Here is an 18,901-nt window from a genome sequence, read left to right on the forward strand (position 1 = left end):
GTAATTGGCTTAAAGATATAGCTCCAATTGGGAACCATAGATGTGGCAATTGTTCATTTTGCGGACAGATGAACATAGGTAAAATAGCCTGAATTGGTGCAATTAAACATTATGTCAGCAAACTTATTACATGCAAATCCAAATCATCTGATCTATGCCATGTTTTGTCCTTGTCAAATCTTTTATATAGGAAAGACAATATGACCATTATTTAAACGTGTTCGAGAAAACATTTATTCTATTGGTACAGGAAAGGGATCCCCAAAATTGATAACCCATGTACGTGAACTACACGGGGGAATCCCAAGTGCTTGTCTTTTGCGGGCATACAGCGTGTGTTCACCCCATGGGATGGCGGTGATCGACACTTAAAATTATTACGGTGTGAAGCCAATTGGATAATAAAAACGGAGGCTTTAGGACCTCTTGGTTTGAATGATAGGAACGACCGATCTGCTTTTTTAAAATAAAACCTCTGAATAGGTATGTTTTTCTCCTTTATACTCAATATATAAACCTGCTGTTCATAATATGCATGATTTTTTATAAATATTTGTATTTTGATACATTGCTGTGAAAAGCGGAAGTGGTTGATGAGGCAAAGTGTGGGTATTTAAGTGTGTGCGCACTGAAGCCCATTATGCCTTGATAAAGCGTCTGGAGGACGTGAACTGGTCGTAGGCTCTATTGTCTTCAAATCCTGTGTTATGCCTGCCTCAATATAGAATAAAAATAAACCTTTTTTTGCAAGTGGTGAGTGCCGTGCCGTCTATTCTTCTACATGTTGATATTTGATAAAGACTTTCTTTCATACGCACTGAGCACCGCTGCATAAGGGCTGTCGAACCACAAGTCCCAGTAAGCACAGGAACCTGTGATGCCGCAAGTTAAAAGGTAGTGCCAACCATTACTTTCTCTACATGTTGCACATATATGGAGAGAGAAGTCAGGGGCTCCCTCTAGGAGTGGAATCTGAAGTGGCGCTATCTACAGGGAGGTGGCGCTATCTACACGGGCACTGTGGCACTATATGGGGGTGTGGCACCATCTACAGGGGACACTGGTGCTATATACATGGGCACTGTGTGGGCTCTGGCATTTTGTATGTGGGCACTAGCTACAGTGAACACTGTGGCACTATCAACAGGGACATTGCAGCACTGTCTACATGGGCACTGTGGTGTTTTCAGGGGGTTGGGACAAAAAAACAAAACCCTGACAAATGAAATCCATCTTTTTTTTTTTTTTTTTTTTTTTAACGACCATGAAAAACAGATGGCAAACGGCCATTAAAAACGGACAGATGGACTGGAAATGGATGAAATTTGGAGACACACTGGCGCAAAATGGCCAAGAAAAACTGACAGTTGATCCGTTTTTAATGACCAGTTTTTTTCACTGTCATGTGAATGTAGCCTAATACTTCCTCTTCCTTTTGGATCCATTTCTGGATTCGACTACAAAAACTACCACAATAAATGGATGTGTGATAACTCTCTTTTATCAGATATGTTAGATCGACTTTCATTTTAAAAAATCTAAATAGACAGAATACAAGGAAAGAATAATGAGAAAACTGTATAAAAATAACATGTGTTCATAATAGTAATTGCAAATTTATGGGTCACTTTATCAGTACCAATATTCTATACCTCATACTACATACGCCCACCCACCATTTCTGTAAACCATTTGCACCCACAGTGAATTGGTTTCTTACTTACCTCAGGGTCAGCATCTGTAATATATCCTTTCCTTGTTAGAATTCAATGTCAATAACAAAAATAACACTTTTTCTCTGATGCCTTTCTTAATGAGCCACTAACTGTATTCAAAAATAGTGAGCTCTTTAATTCTAGAACTTTTAGTTATACTGATCTGTAAAGTTTGTATTCGTGTCTAATGTACAGAATGGAAGTGAAAGTTCTTCGGTAGCCTTGCACTACAATCACAATGTGAAACTGAAAAAACCCAGCTTCTCTGTGGTCGTACCTCATGATTCCAAATACATACCGTAATTCAGTTTCCACTCATGAAGGAAAGTCAGAAATCATGTTAAAAAACGTCACTGTATTTTAATTTTAGATATTAGACGTATACATTGTATAAATATAAAATCGTCATAAATGGAGAAAAAAAAAAAAAGTGTAACCAGCACTCTCAGCGATTCTTTTTTAAGGAATCCCAAATATGAATATAAAATCTGTTTACATGTTTTGAACCTTTAATGGGTTCTTATTCATAGGATGCTAGGGTCAGAACGTTGGAACCCTCCAGTTCACTAAAACGGGTGTCTCCCATCCATTGTTCCTCCTCCTTTGTCTATGCGCTATACAGGAACAGCAAAAAGTTAACTATCTGTTTCTTTCACCAGAGAATGAACATCATGGCCAAATTTTAGCATTAAAGGGTGGCACAACGTGGGTGAAAATAACTTTTAGCTAGCAGTTATTATAGGTTTATAGGTAGTCAAACACCTGTAGATGTGCCACCGTCTAACTTGATAAGTTTCCTTTTGTGGAGCCACAAATTGTGCAACCTAACCTTTGATAGAACACTGGCTGTAGGCATAAGATGGCTGTTGGCCTAACATTTGGCTGGCAACTAACTTCCCTGACTTTTCTATTAACATGCTCATTTGGGTTGACCAAGGTAAATAGCTGAAGGACGCCTCTGCAGCAGCTTCCCACATGGGGTCAAAAAAGGTAAAAAAAAAACAAAAAACAACCTGTCTAATCTGTTTCACCAGGTTTGAGAAGTCAAGGGAAAGCTGGGCTGTTTCCTTACACAAGGGGCTGTCAGCAAATCACATTGACACTGGCAGGATCCGCTGACAAACATCTCAAAGAGCAAAGAAATGAAGCACAGGTGAAAATATTAGGCTAGACCTAGATATTTTTGTGTTGCGAGTGATAAACTGCAGTCCATGGGAATGCTACACACAAAGTATTTACATCACTACAAAAAAATTGCTGTTATAAATCGCTGTTCATAGTTGTGCACTAGCATAGAGCTATTTATCTCACTACAAAGAAAAAAAAAAAAAAGCGCTGTGATAAATCGCCGTACATAGGAATGCATTGAGTAACTTGAAAATCTCTTCAAAATCACTCCAGACAAGTGTGTAGCTCTGAAATCGCGGCATATAGTGATTACAAAACGCTTGTAAATCGCTTGACTGGAGCGATTTTGAAGAGATTTTCAAGCTACTCAATGCATTCCTATGTACGGCGACTTATCTAAGTCTAGCCCAACCTTACCTTGCCATTCCTGGAAGCCCCATAGGAATAGAGCGATAGTGCACATGCTCGGCCTCCGCTTCAGTCGTTTCTATGGGGCTGCTGAAGATAGAGATCGGCAGGCCCATAAAAATTAATGGAGCAGTGGTCGAGAATGCGCAGTATCGCTCCATTCCTATGGGGTTCCTAGGAATGGCAAGGTAAGCCTGTTCTTGTGATCGGTGAGGGTCTCAGCGGTCGGACCCCCAACAATCAGAAATTTATCACCTATTCTATGGATAGCTGATAAATAATGATTATGAGAAAACCCCCTTAGAGCAAACCTGCCTGCGGTCATCACGTTATAGAGAAGGAGGGGCAGATCAGATTGCTCAAGTAGAAGTTTAGTAATTTTTTTCTATTTAAATTCTTGAGGACCTATGAGTCTCTATGGCGGTCTCACTCAATGATTGACAGCCTTCCCTTTATGAACGAGCATAGGAGTAATATAAATAAGGAAAACAGATATATTTATATACACACACACACACACACACACACACACACACACACACACACACACACTAGCAGTTGTAACTGTGAGAGTATAGACTGTTAGCTGATCAGAGAAGTCCCACGCTCTATTAGTTCCCAGCTGTCTTGCAACCCATATATAAAAGCATAAGTACAAAACTAGAAGCTTGTTAAAATAAAAACCGTATAAAATACATTCTACTATATCATAACAAAAGACATCAAAGTTTTTGTACGGAGTTTATACACACAAGACATGAAACCACAACCTTCCATACCTGTTATGACATAATCCTCAGAGGCAGCAAGTTAATAAGAGGGGAAAAATATGTATCCTTGTCTATCATGCAACCATGGTTTCTGAAGGTTATCCTAGCCCAATTGGGAGACCATTTATCAAATATGGATTGAGGAATAACTGCAGAAGACGCCAGGAGCTTCACAATGCCTTATCTTCGACCTCAGTAAATGAAGTGACTTTAAAGAATATTGCCACTCACATTATTTATATTTTGGAAAGTCCGGTTTTAAGGGTGAGGGTTATACGCCACCCTATGCATATAGTAATAATTATACTTGCTAGTCAATAAAAATTACGGTACTTCTTCTGTGGACTTTAGGGATTTTCCTACAGCACGCAGAGAGCAATGTAGCATTTAATGGGGTTGTCCAGTTTGGTGACTGTTTCCACGGGATAGGATAGCAAAGAAGAATAGCGGATTTGCTTGTTTTTTTTTTTCTAGTACGCCGAAAGAAAAGTTATTGAAAGGTAATCACATTGTGTAGCCTAAAATGGTGCCATTAAAAAAATAAAGCTTGTTCTGCAAGAAACCAGTCCTCAAAGTTATATCGATGAAAAAATGAAAAATCGTGTGCTAATTAGGGCCCAAAACAGGCTGGTCACTAAAGGGTTAAAAGGAAGCATCCATTGTACCTGATAAAGTCTCCTTAAAGGAGTTGTCCAGGTTGGTGGGCTGTTTTTTATACTGATGACCTAGCCACCCCCATCGGTGGGGGTCCGAAACCCGGACCCCACACCAATCAGTTGCTCCAGCTGCCTCCAGGCACCGGAGGCTATGCAGTGGTCAGTGATGGAAGCAGAAGGCTCCAGTCACTGTATAGCGGCCGTGCTGCAGTACTGCTCCTATTCAAGTGAAAAGAAGCAAAGCTGCAGTAACCCAGCACAGCCGCTATACAGTGGTCGGAGCCTTCTGCTTTTGGCTCCGACTACTGCAAAACATCCCGTGGCTGGAGGCAGCCAGAACGGCTGATCAGTGCGGGGTCTGAGTTTTTTGCAGGCATAAAAATCTGCCTCAAAATTCCTTCAGGAATTGAGCACTATTGACCATTCAGCACCGCGGGCAAAAAACGCAGCGAAAACCGCTTTCTCTACCTCCCTTTGATGTCAATGGGAGGTCAGAGACAGAAACGACTGAAGAAAGAGCATGACACTTCCTTTTCCCGTACACGTTTTTTCCGCTTACGGGAAAAAAAACGCCTCTGCCTCCCATTGAAATTAATGGAAGGCGTTTTTGGACGTTTTTCGCGGGATTTCCACGTAAAAAAAACCATGCCAAAGAACTCTGTGTGAACAGGTCCTAAGTGTGCAGACACGCAGCAGATTTTGTTGTAAGAAATTTCTGCAACTGAAAATCAGTTCTATTCATCTGAATGGAACTTGCAAAAATCCTTGCACCTTCAGAAACAACCTCATTTAGATGAATGAAACCAATTTTCAGTCACAGAAATTTCTTAGAACAAAATGCAGTGTGTGACTGCACCCTAAGGGTATGTTCACAAGACCTATTTTCAGCCGTTTTTCGGGCCGTAAACGCCCTGAAAAGCGGCTAAAAATGAGGGGGCTGAACACCTCCAAACATCTGCCCATTGATTTCAATGGGAAAAAAGGCGTTCCGTTCCCACGGGTGTCTTTTACGCGGCCGTTTTTAAAAATGGCCGCATAAAAAAAACACCTCGTAAAAAGAAGCGCATGTCACTTCTTGAGCCGTTTTTCATTGACTTGCAGTGATAAAAAAAACAGCTCCAAAAAATGGCCGTAAAAAATGCCACAAAAAACGCAAGTTGCTTAAAAAACAACTGAAAATCAGAGGCGGTTTTCCCTTGAAAACAGCTCCGTATTTTCAGCCTTTTTTGTTAAGCGTGTGAACATACCCTAAATCTGACATGCATTCTATTAACTGGCAGGGCCTAATAGGTGTACACTGTTGGCAGACCTGGGGGACTTTATTAGACCCCCTACCTACCATAGAAGCCATCGGCTCCCTGCAATTGCGTCATGGGGGTGCCACTGGGGTGACAGAAGGAGACCCCTGCCTCTGAAACCACTTAATGCCGCGGTCGCTATTGCTGGTACATTTTTTTTTTTTATTACACTGTATTTATTTCCCGGAGGCAACACTCAATATTGAATGATGAAAATATGCCTCATCTTGTCTTTACTGCATGTGGGAGTCATCGCCCAAATACCTCAGCCCCGCACTATGCTCGGTGTCAGTTGTCTACACGCTTCCCTTTGCTACTATCAGTGGGAGGGCTACCTATTTTGGCTTAGGCAGTACAACAGACCTAACATTCTGTCCTTAAAGAGGCTCTGTCACCACATTATAAGTGCATATATTGCCTACATAATATGATCGGCGCTGTAATGTAGATTACAGCAGTGGTTTTTATTTAAAAAAAACTATAATTTTTGACGGAGTTATGACCTATTTTAGATTTATGCTAATGAGTTTCTTAATAGACAACTGGGCGTGTTTTTAATTTTTGACCAAGTGAGCGTTGTGGAGAGAAGTGTATGATGCTGACCAATCAGCGTCATACACATCTCCCCATTCATTTACACAGCATATAGCGATCCTGCGTTGTTCACTATGTGCGGTCACTTACTCACACATTAACGTTACTGAAGTGCCTTGAGAGTGAATAGACATCGCGTCCAACCACAACGTTTGTGTGGGACTTAATGACAGCACAGCGTGATCTCGATGTGCTGTAAGTCCCACACAAACGTTACCGAAGTGCCGGGATTGTGAATAGACATCACGTCCTGGCTGGAAACGATGTCTATTCACTGTCAGGATACTTCAGTAACGTTAATGTGTAAGTCACAGCACATAGTGATCTCGCAAGATCACGATGTCTGAGTACATGAATGGAGAGAAGTGTATGACGCTGATTGGTCAGCGTCATAGACTTCTCTTCACAACGCCCACTTGGTCAAAAAGTAAAAACACATTCAGTTGTCTATTAAGAAAGTCATTAGAAAATCTAAAATAGGTCATAACTCCGTCAAAAATGATTGTTTTTCTAAATAAAAACCACTGCTGTTATCTACATTACAGCACCGATCACATCATGTAGGAGACAGGGCACTTATAATTTGGTGACAGAGCCTCTTTAACACTCTGCCTACTTGTAATAATGAGTAGCCGTTACATTTTCCTATAGTCTGTAAAATCAGATGCGCTGGTTTTCATTTATTTTTTTTAAACAGTCTGAGGTGCAGCCTGTTGTTAGGCCTCGTGCACACTTCCTTCACCGTTTTAGAGGCCGTTTTTTACGGATCCGTGTGCCCGTTTTGTTGGCCGTGTGGTTTCCGTGTGCACTCCGTGTTTCCGAGCGCTGAGCATGCTACTGAAAGAGCAGGGTTGTTCAGCGTTAGTCACTGTACAGGGTGCTGAAAGAGTTAATGGGCTGCACTGATCGGCGGTAACTCTTTCAGCACCCTGGACAGTGACTAGCGCTGAAGAATGACCATGCTCGGCGCTCGCAAAATACAATTTTAATGAAATTTAAAAAATCAGTTCATACTTACCCAGAACTGCCTGCTTTTTCCTCCTGTCCGACCTCCTGGGATGACGTTTCATCCCATGTCACCGCTGCAGCCAATCACAGGCTGTAGTGGCGGTCACGCAAGTCTGGATGACGTCAGAAGGCCGGCCTCCAGGGATGACGCTTCATCCCACGTGTCCGCCTCTGCAGCCAATCACAGGCTGCAGCGTCCACATGGACTGCCGCGTCATACAGGAAGGTCGGTCTGGAGGAAGAAGAGGGACTCGTCACCAAGACAATGACCGGGGTACGTATGAACTGCTTTTTATTTTATCAGCAGCCTCTTCTCTCTATCAGTGCTGGATAGAGGGAAGTGGCTGCTGATTAGTGTAATATCTCTATTGTACTTCTGCCCGCCCGTTGCTAGGCAACAGCTCCGTCACGTGTGCCTTCAGTTTTTCTGACGGTCCCATTGACTTACATGGGCCTCACGGTCACGGAATCTCGACCAAAGTAGGATATGCTCTACTTTTGTCGGAACGGAGCAACGGGACCGTCAAAAAAACTGAAGTGTGCATGGCCCCATTGAAATGAATGGGTCAGGATGCTAGCAGTCAAAAAAACGGCTAGCACCCTGAAGGAAAAGACTGAAGTGGGCATGAGGCCTTAGAGATCAGCAAATGTGAAACAGTAATATTTTATCATTTAGTTCTTAAACAAAAATGAAAAAAAAAAAAAAAGAAAGACTGCAGCTTTAAGAGATCGTGTCTAGGGTGGGGTCCATACTTGCAAGTTTCGTTTTGCTTAACCCTTTCCTTCCATAGCTAGGAGAAATTAGTGTAGGCTAATGTTTTGTTTCAAATATATATATTCTAATTATTATTATTATTATTTAAAAATAAATGTAAGCCTAGTTGTGAGAACATACTAGCGATTTTCACATTTCGACACAAAGTATACACGTCACCAAGAAAACAATACCGTCTCTACTCATAGCAGACGGACACGCAGAAAATACAACTTTTTCTATAAGTAAAAAATACACATAGAAAACTTAGTGTGTGGAAGCTGTGCGTCAATATTTGCGTCATTACCCGCAGACCTGCCTGACTGTGAGAGGACTATTTCACTATTATCAGCGCAGTAAATGTCGGGTCTTGTAGTAATGACCGCCTATGGCCTCCCGAGCCTTCCTCACTCTATAGAGATGTCAGTATAGAGGCGCGTTATATCGGGGTGGGGGAGAGGAGGAGGTGCTCACCATTATACAGAAGATACCGGACGTCGATCTTTGGTCTCCCTACACCAGCGCACTGATATCCGGCGACTTCCTCCTGTGGGGGAGGGGAGGGAGCTTCAACCGGACCTGTTCCTAAGTAAAGTTGCGACATCTATATAAGAAAGCCGCGCAGGGAAAGCGGAGCAAACATGTGAACGTTGCCAACATCCAGCACATTGTAGAAAGATGAGCTTGTGGTAAAGTCAGCACTATAGTGCTCCATTGTGTAATGTGCTAAAGTTCACCGGGGCTTCACAGCGAAAACCACAGTCGGATTTTTTGTGCCCCCCCCCCCCCCCCCATATATTAATAAATTAACATAAGCAGCAATAACGTGTATTAGTTCAATCCAATACATAAGAACATTAGGGTGCCCCAATAATGTGGCGATCCCTTTCACGTAATTCCAAGATACGCCAAAGGTACGTTCTTTGCAACTGCTTTTGCTCTAAAGAATCGGACCAAACCAGTGCATGCTGCGATTTTTCTCTCCACGGACCAACGAACGTGAACAAATAAAATACCTCATTTACCGCTTCCCCCGCTGCCATTTTTTGATTTTCTATTTTTTTTTTTTCTCCACTTTCCAAAAGCCATAACTTTTTTTATTTTTTCCGTCAATATAGCCGTATGAAGGTTTGTTTTTTATAGGACGAGTTGCCGTTTTTGATGGTACCATTTATTATACCATATGTTGTATTCTTTGTGGAGTGGGAATAAAATCAGTGATTCCTCAATAGTTTTTTTGGGTTTTGTTTTTACGGCATTCACCAGTAAAAGTGGCATTTTAATTTATTCCACGGGTCGATACGATTGCAGCAATACCAAGTTGACATCCTCCGTTTGTTTGTTTTTTTAAATTATGTTTTACTACTTTTACAAAGAAAAAACTAATTGTTAAAAATAAAATGAGTATTGCAAATGCTGCGTAATTTCCGCACAGAATTCCGTTGCAGAAATTTAGGATTGTAGGATAACAGGTGGATCCTGCGTGTCCGGGACACCCCGATCCGCTGACATTGCACTAGTCAGTTCCGCGGACCTGACGGATTCAGGTCTTAGCGAATGATACAGCTGCTCAGTATACAGGTTAGAATTTTTAATAAAAAACTAATTTGAAAGTTACACCAAACACACTGACTGACATTTTTATTAAAAAAATTTATTCAAAAAAATATCACTTTTAAAGGTTTACACAAAGGTACATAGCCTTTAAGGAGTTAAAGGGGTTTTCCCATCAGAGACCTATATGACATATTAATAAATTCTTTGAGTTGCGCTCTTCCCGGTGATTCAGCCAGTCTCATCAGGCAACTATGTCATAGAATTGTACAATAGGTGACTAACTTACTGTTTTTTTTCCTCTCAATGACACAATGTGTGTATAATGACTGGCTAACAGCCAGACTTCTTTTTTTTTTTTTTGTAGTTTTACGGTCACCGGATATTGTGGCATATTATACCACCACATTATTAGTGTCCTATCTCCTACATAAGGAGATCGGCGCTATAATGTAGGTGACATCAGTGCTTTTTATTTAAGAAAACTATCTATTTTTACCACTTTATTAGCGATTTTAGATTTATGCTAATGAGTTGCTTAATGCCCAAGTGGGCATGTTTTTACTTTAGACCAAGTGGGCGTTGTACAGGGGAGTCTATGACGCTGACCAATCAGCCTCATGCACTCCTCTCCATTCATTTACTCAGCGCATAGGGATCCTGCTAGATCCTTATGTGCTGTCTTATACTGACACATTAACGATACTGAAGTGTTTATGTTAGGGATCTGCCAGGTACTACGTCTAGGTATACTCCTGGGATTAATCAATCCACACCTGAGGCCAGACCTGTTAGACTGACACCGTCTACCACCAACCAGGGTGGCAGGCTCAGGAGTGGGAGAGCCTATCGCGGCCTGGTCAGTCGGAGTTAGCTCCACCCCCTGTCCTTTATTACCTGCCGTGTTCTCTTCCTCAGTGCTTGTAATTCTTCTGGATTCCTGGCCCCACTGCTGCTTGCTCCAGCCTGCTCCTGCCGTGCTTCTGCCTTGCTGCAGTTCCGCTTAACCTGCTTCGCTTTGCCCCTGGCTTGCTTCCTTCTCCGTGCTCACGTTGGTATACTCCACTTCATCCTGGTCCTGACAACTCATTCACCGCTCCGTTTCCTCGCGGCGTTCCGTGGGCTACTGCCCCTTCCCTTGCGTGTTCCCTGTTTGTTCTCGCGTGCACTTAGACAGCGTAGGGACCGCCGCCCAGTTGTACCCCGCGCCTAGGGCGGGTCGTTGCAAGTAGGCAGGGACAGGGCGGTGGGTAGATTAGGGCTCACTTTCCCTTCACCTCTTTCCTGCCATTACATAATTACAAGCCCATACCTAGTCTACCATTTCTCCTACGCTGACGCTATCATGGACCCCCTTGAGACCCTGACCCAGCAGATGCAGGGCCTCTCCCTACAGGTCCTGGCCCAGAGGGTCAACCAGGGTGACGCTGCCTTAGTAGTACCCCTCACCTCACCTCTAGAACCCGACCTCAAGTTACCTTACCGGTTCTCAGGGGACCGTAAGACGTTTCTCTCCTTCCGGGAGAGTTGCAGACTGTATTTCCGCCTAAAACCCCACTCCTCAGGTTCCGAGAACCAGTGGGTGGGTATCATCATATCCCGACTCCAGGAAGGGCCCCAAGAGTGGGCCTTCTCCTTGGCTCCTGACGCCCCTGAACTTTCCTCTGTTGATAGTTTTTTCTCTGCCCTCGGACTCATTTACGACGAGACTGACAGGACTGCTTTAGCCGAGAGTCAGCTGGTGACCTTACGTCAGGGTAGGAGACCGGTTGAGGAATACTGTTCTGATTTTAGAAAGTGGTGCGTAGCTTCTCGGTGGAACGATCTGGCCCTAAGGTGCCAGTTTAGGTTAGGATTATCTGACGCCCTGAAGGATCTGCTGGTTAGCTACCCCTCTTCTGACTCCCTTGATCAGGTTATGGCCCTAGCAGTACGACTTGACCGACGTCTCAGGGAACGTCAGCTTGAACGTTTCAATGTGCTCCCCTCTGACTTTTCTGCGATTCCCCCCCGAGGTCCCGTCCCCTCGCCCCTCCACGGAGGACTCGGAGGTACCTATGCAACTCGGGGCCTCCATGTCCCCTCGACAACGTAGGGAGTTTCGCAGAATGAATGGTCTCTGCTTCTACTGTGGGGACGACAAGCATCTACTGAACACCTGTCCCAGGTGCAAGAATAAAAAGTCGGAAAACTTCCGCGCCTAAGTGATCATCGGGGAGGTCACTTGGGCGCACAGGTATTTCCCGTTAATGTGAAACGCAATAAAATTTTGCTTCCCTTTCAGGTCTCGTTTGCTGGCCGGTCTGCCACGGGCAGTGCTTTTGTGGATTCTGGCTCATCTGCTAATATCATGTCTGTGGAATTTGCTATGTCTCTAAAGATGCCTTTTATTGATTTACCTTATCCTATCCCTGTAGTAGGTATCGACTCAACTCCCCTTGCTAATGGTTATTTTACTCAGCATACTCCTGGTTGGCTCCATGCATTTGGAGCAGTGCTCTGTACTGGTGATGCAGGGATTATCGTCTGATCTGGTATTAGGTCTTCCCTGGTTGCAGTTGCATAATCCCACGTTTGATTGGAATACTGGGGATCTTACCAAATGGGGTAGTGAATGTCTTATGTCATGTCTTTCTGTTAACTCTATTTCTCCCCGGGAGGAGGTAAACACGCTTCCTGAGTTTGTTCAGGACTTCGCCGATGTTTTTTCTAAGGAGGCCTCCGAGGTGTTGCCCCCCCATAGAGATTACGATTGCGCCATCGATTTGGTGCCTCGTGCCAAGCTTCCTAAGGGTAGGATATTTAATCTTTCATGTCCTGAACGTGAAGCTATGAGGGTGTATATCCAAGAATGCCTGGCCAAGGGTTTCATTCGCCCCTCGACTTCTCCTGTAGGTGCTGGCTTCTTCTTCGTGGGGAAGAAGGATGGTGGTCTTAGGCCGTGCATTGATTATCGTAACCTGAATAAGGTCACCGTAAGGAACCAGTACCCACTTCCTTTGATTCCGGATCTTTTTAATCCGGTTCAGGGAGCCCAATGGTTTTCTAAGTTCGATCTACGGGGGGCATATAACCTTATCCGCATCAAAGAGGGGGATGAGTGGAAAACTGCGTTCAACACACCCGAGGGTCATTTCGAATACCTGGTCATGCCCTTTGGGTTGTGTGGAGCATGTCAGGAAGGTGCTCCAGGTCCTTCGGGAGAATAATCTGTTTGCTAAGACTGAAAAATGTGTCTTTGGGGTACAGGAGATACCATTTTTAGGGCAAATCCTCACTCCTCATGAATTCCGCATGGACCCTGCCAAGGTTCAGGCTGTGGCGGAATGGGTCCAACCTGCCTCCCTTAAGGCGTTACAGTGTTTTTTAGGGTTCGCCAACTATTACAGGAGATTTATTGCCAACTTCTCGGTCGTCGCTAAGCCTCTTACGGACCTTACTCGCAAGGGTGCTGATGTCCTCCATTCGCCCCCTGAGGCCGTCCAGGCCTTTGAGACCCTCAAGAAGTGCTTTATCTCGGCCCCCGTGCTGATTCAGCCCAACCAAGAGGAGCCATTTATTGTGGAGGTTGACGCATCCGAGGTGGGAGTGGGGGCCGTCTTGTCCCAGGGTACCAGCTCCCTCACCCATCTCCGCCCCTGTGCTTACTTCTCTAGGAAGTTTTCGCCCACGGAGAGTAACTATGATATTGGCAACCGCGAACTTCTAGCCATTAAATGGGCTTTTGAAGAGTGGCGGCACTTCCTGGAGGGGGCCAGACACCAGGTAACGGTCCTTACGGATCACAAGAATCTGGTTTTCCTAGAATCGGCCCGGAGGCTTAATCCTAGACAAGCTCGGTGGGCACTATTCTTTACCAGATTTAATTTCTTGGTTACCTATAGGGCTGGGTCCAAGAATATTAAGGCTGATGCTCTGTCACGTAGTTTCATGGCCAATCCTCCTTCCGAGAAGGATCCTGCTTGTATTTTATCCCCTGGTATAATTGTTTCTGCCACGGATTCTGATCTAGCTTCTGATATCGCGGCTGATCAGGGTTCAGCTCCCGGGAACGTCCCTGGGGACAAACTGTTTGTTCCCCTGCAATACCGGCTAAGGGTACTCAGGGAAAACCATGACTCCGCTCTATCTGGTCATCCTGGCATCTTGGGCACCAAACACCTCATTACCAGAAACTATTGGTGGCCTGGGTTGCCTAAAGACGTTAGGGCTTACGTTGCCGCTTGTGAGGTTTGCGCTAGGTCCAAAACCCCTAGGTCCCGACCTGCGGGCTTACTACGTTCCTTGCCCATTCCCCAGAGACCTTGGACCCATATCTCCATGGATTTTATCACCGATTTGCCCCCATCTCAGGGCAAGTCGGTGGTGTGGGTGGTAGTAGACCGCTTCAGCAAGATGTGCCACTTTGTGCCCCTTAAGAAGCTACCTAACGCCAAGACGTTAGCTTCTTTGTTTGTGAAACACATCCTGCGTCTCCATGGGGCCCCAGTCAATATCGTTTCTGACAGAGGGGTACAATTTGTTTCCTTATTTTGGAGAGCTTTTTGTAAAAAGTTGGAGATTGATCTGTCCTTCTCCTCCGCCTTCCATCCCGAAACTAATGGCCAAACGGAAAGGACTAACCAATCCCTGGAACAATATTTAAGGTGTTTCATCTCTGTCAATTCGATTGGGTCTCATTCCTTCCCCTTGCTGAATTTTCCCTGAATAACCGGGTCAGTAACTCGTCAGGGGTCTCCCCGTTTTTCTGTAATTTCGGGTTTAACCCAAGGTTCTCCTCCGTTTCCCCTGGTTGTTCCAATAATCCTGAGGTAGAGGATGTTCATCGGGAACTGTGCACAGTCTGGGCCCAGGTTCAGAAGAACCTAGAGGCGTCCCAGAGCGCACAAAAGATTCAGGCTGATAGTAGACGTTCTGCTAACCCCCGGTTTGTCGTCGGGGATTTGGTCTGGTTGTCGTCCAGGAACTTGCGCCTTAAGGTCCCGTCCAGGAAGTTTGCTCCCCGATTTATTGGACCTTATAAGATCATTGAAGTCGTCAACCCTGTATCCTTCCATCTGGAGCTGCCCCCATCCTTTCGCATACATGAAGTCTTCCATGCCTCCCTCCTTAAACGCTGCTCCCCGTCCTGGACCCCATCGAGGAATCCTCCTGTTCCCATTCTCACCCCTGAGGGGGTGGAATTCGAGGTGGCCAAGATTATGGACAGTAGGATGGTCCAGGGCTCCCTCCAGTACCTGGTCCATTGGAGAGGATACGGGCCGGAGGAGAGGACTTGGGTACCGGCCCGTGATGTTCACGCTGGGGTATTGATCAGGAGGTTCCACCTTCTCTTCCCTACTAAACCGGGTCCTCTTAGTAAGGGTCCGGTGGCCCCTCATAAAAGGGGGAGTACTGTTAGGGATCTGCCAGGTACTACGTCTAGGTATACTCCTGGGATTAATCAATCCGCACCTGAGGCCAGACCTGTTAGACTGACACCGTCTCCCACCAACCAGGGTGGCAGGCTCAGGAGTGGGAGAGCCTATCGCGGCCTGGTCAGTCGGAGTTATCTCCACCCCCTGTCCTTTATTACCTGCCGTGTTCTCTTCCTCAGTGCTTGTAATTCTTCTGGATTCCTGGCCCCACTGCTGCTTGCTCCAGCCTGCTTCTGCCGTGCTTCTGCCTTGCTGCAGTTCCGCTTAACCTGCTTCGCTTTGCCCCTGGCTTGCTTCCTTCTCCGTGCTCACGTTGGTATACTCCACTTCATCGTGGTCCTGACTACTCATTCACCGCTCCGTTTCCTCGCGGCGTTCCGTGGGCTACTGCCCCTTCCCTTGCGTGTTCCCTGTTTGTTCTCCCGTGCACTTAGACAGCGTAGGGACCGCCGCCCAGTTGTACCCCGTCGCCTAGGGCGGGTCGTTGCAAGTAGGCAGGGACAGGGCGGTGGGTAGATTAGGGCTCACTTTCCCTTCACCTCTTTCCTGCCATTACAGTTTAGACAGTGAATAGACATTCCACGGGATGTCTATTCACAATCTCTGCACTTCGTTACTCTGTGGTAGTTACAGCAGAGGACGCGTAATCTCGCGAGATTACACGGTAAATGACAGATTACAATGAGATCACGCTTCCTCTGCTGTAACTACCATAGAAACAGTAACGAAGTGCAGAGATTGTGAATAGACATCCCGTGGAATGTCTATTCACTGTCTAAACACTTCAGTATTGTTAATGTGTTAGTATAAGACAGCACATAAGGATCTAGCAGGATCCCTATGCGCTGAGTAAATGAATGGAGAGGAGTGCATGATGCTGATTGGTCAGTGTCATACACTCCTCTGTACAACGCCCACTTGGTCTAAAGTAAAAACGCCCACTTGGGCATTAAGCAACTCATTAGCATAAATCTAAAATCACTAATAAAGTGGCAAAAATAGATCGTTTTTTTTAAAATAAAAAGCATTACTGTCACCTACATTACAGCGCCGATCTCATTATGTAGGATATAGGGCACTTATAATGTGGTGACAGAGCCTCTTTAAGTGTTGGAGCTATCCATCAGTATACACCCCAGAAGAGTTAAAGGGGTTTTCCGAGATAAAATGACTATGTGTTAATGCTTGTAATTTATGAATGTAAATACATTTGTAATATACTTACATTTTCCAAAGTGGCCCCGTTTACCAGATGCTGCCGTGGGGTACTTGACGGGTGACTTCACTCTCTGGCCGCTGTGTTGATCTTCAATTACTTTCCGGGTATATGACACGTCACTTGTGGCGTGCCGTGTATGGGCTTTTCTGTTGTACATCCCGTAAAGCGCATGCGCGGTCCCTGCTGTTATCCGAGAACAGCAGGGACCGCGAGCATAGCAGGGACTGCGCATGCGAGTTATGGTCTGTACAACAGAACAGCCTATACATGGCACATCACAAGTGACGTGTCGTATATCCGGAAAAGAATTGAAGATCAACAGAGCGGCCAGAGAGTGACGTCACCCGTCAAGTACCCCACGGCAGCATCTGGAAACGGGGCCAATTTAGCAAAATGTAAGTATATTACAAATCTATTTACATTAATAAATTACAAGCATTAACACATAGTCATTTTATCTCAGAAAACCCCTTAACTGCTGCATGAGAAATAGAGTGACAGCAAGAGGAGAGCCTGTCCGTGACTGATCAGATAGGAGGCAAATAATGCGATGCTAGTGCCGGGTCCAACTGGGACCTGCTCTAACTGTGGCCGATGTCACATCATAAATGCAGTTTCCCCCTATACTTGTGGCTTCTATGATGAGAGCTGTAAAGAGATAGATATATGTACTTTAATATTGTCCCCAAAAAGTATTTTCTAATCTTTTCGGGTCATACACAGCATAGAAACAAAACTAAACACAAAACATAATAAATATATAACAAGAAACTAATATAGTTGATTGAACCATCCACCAATAATACACAGCCCTAGTTCCTATCTAAACGTCATATATTATATATCAGAATAACAAAACAAAATAACAATGATCTTTACATGATTGAAAACGAAAGTAGCAACAATGTAAAAGAGACAAAAATGAGTAAATGTTCACATCTGCATCAGGGCTCCGTTCCGACGGAAAGCTCAGATGGAACGGAGCCCAGACGCAGATGTGAACGAAGTGCCCTAAACAATAGTAGGGGTTGCGTCTAAAGTGTTGATAGATTAAATGTAAGATTACACACATTATATACAGTCCACGATCATTGACCTCATTCACGTACAGAAAATTTTTAAGGTTATTTTTCATTTTTAATGCATACCTCTACTGAGCACACCACGGAAGTCATTTTGCTGGGTTTCAAAAGATTGTGACAGAGCAGATAGGAAGTGTGACTTGTTTCAGCAGTCATGTGATACACAAAAGAATGTGACCAGTTGACATTATTGGATTCTTTAGACAGGGTTAACTGGATTGGTGGTGCTTATATCCACCACCAAGGATTTTCATACTGACAGGACAGTCTCTGATAGAGTCTACAGGGTGGTAATCTAAATGAATCCATAAGGCAGACACCTTGAAACTGTGCCCTAGCTCTATGGTGAAGGTAGAGTCAAATATAAAGGGAAGGCAGCATGTAATGTCAGTGGGCGGTGTTGCTCCAGTGTCTTGGATGATGCTCCTGTTTATATCATTATATAAGGGAAGAAACCTATAGGGAGTGACTGCTTGTAACTAATAGATAGGATAGTACTTCCTGTTTTGTGCACTGGCAGCTATTAGTTATATTCTCGGGAATCGACTTCCTTGTTTCCCTGTGCAGGAGAAGCAGCTGTCTGCCTCGGTGTTAACCCTTTCACTGCCAGAGGATTATGAATAATTGGAATACCTTTCCGGTGGATAGGTCATCAGTTGTGCAGTCGTGGGACAACCCCTTTAACACAATAACAGCACCGTATCAAACCTCACGGGAGTCTTTTTCAAGCTTGGAAAGCATGGTACAACCTTTGGAAATTAAAGGTCTTGATCAGGGTGCACATCTTTTTCTGGTCCGGGGGCCACAGAATCTGCTCTTTTAAAGGCTCCCTTGATTTATTTTTTTAGGTCTCATTAGATTCTGAGCAGTCGTAATGATAATTGGTCGGAGAAGATCAAAGATAAAACTATTGTTAATCATTGATCATTTAGTTACATAGTTAGGCCCCATGCACACGAACGTGCCCGCAATCGCGGCCCGCGATTGCGGGCTTGGCCGGCCGCTGACTGACAGCCGCATTTTCGGGCCGTGCTCCCATACAAAGTATGGGAGCACGGCCCGCAAAATGCGAAAGAACGGACATGTTCCATAATTCCCGGAACATTTCCACGGCACTGACACCCTTCCGTAGTGCTACGGAAAGGTGTCAGTGTTCAATGAAAGTGAATGGCTCCGTTTTTGCGGACTGCAATTGCAGTCCGCAAAAACCGAGGTTTTTTGCTGTCGTGTGCATGGGGCCTTACATAGGTTGAAAAAAAGTCACCTCATTCATTGCTTGATTAAGCAATGCCATTAGT

The 18,901-nt window shown here is 44.7% G+C and overlaps 1 protein-coding gene across 2 annotated transcripts in view; it reads right to left on the reverse strand.

Annotated features, from left to right (window-relative positions):
- Positions 1 to 17,769, reverse strand: part of CFLAR (CASP8 and FADD like apoptosis regulator) — a 62,377-nt gene extending 44,608 nt beyond the window's left edge. Inside the window, exon 1 of one of the 2 annotated variants that reach the window (XM_075829771.1) lies at positions 17,670 to 17,769. In XM_075829771.1, coding sequence (XP_075685886.1) covers positions 17,670 to 17,759 — 90 coding nt within the window. In that variant the 5' untranslated portion in view covers positions 17,760 to 17,769. Of the gene's footprint in view, positions 1 to 8,805; positions 8,979 to 17,669 lie in introns of those variants that run through there. The other variant, XM_075829772.1, reaches the window with a different exon arrangement.
- Between the last annotated feature and the right edge of the window lie 1,132 nt (positions 17,770 to 18,901).

Source organism: Rhinoderma darwinii, chromosome 6 (assembly GCF_050947455.1).
Source record: "Rhinoderma darwinii isolate aRhiDar2 chromosome 6, aRhiDar2.hap1, whole genome shotgun sequence".
In the NCBI taxonomy this organism is placed as follows: domain Eukaryota; kingdom Metazoa; phylum Chordata; class Amphibia; order Anura; family Rhinodermatidae; genus Rhinoderma; species Rhinoderma darwinii.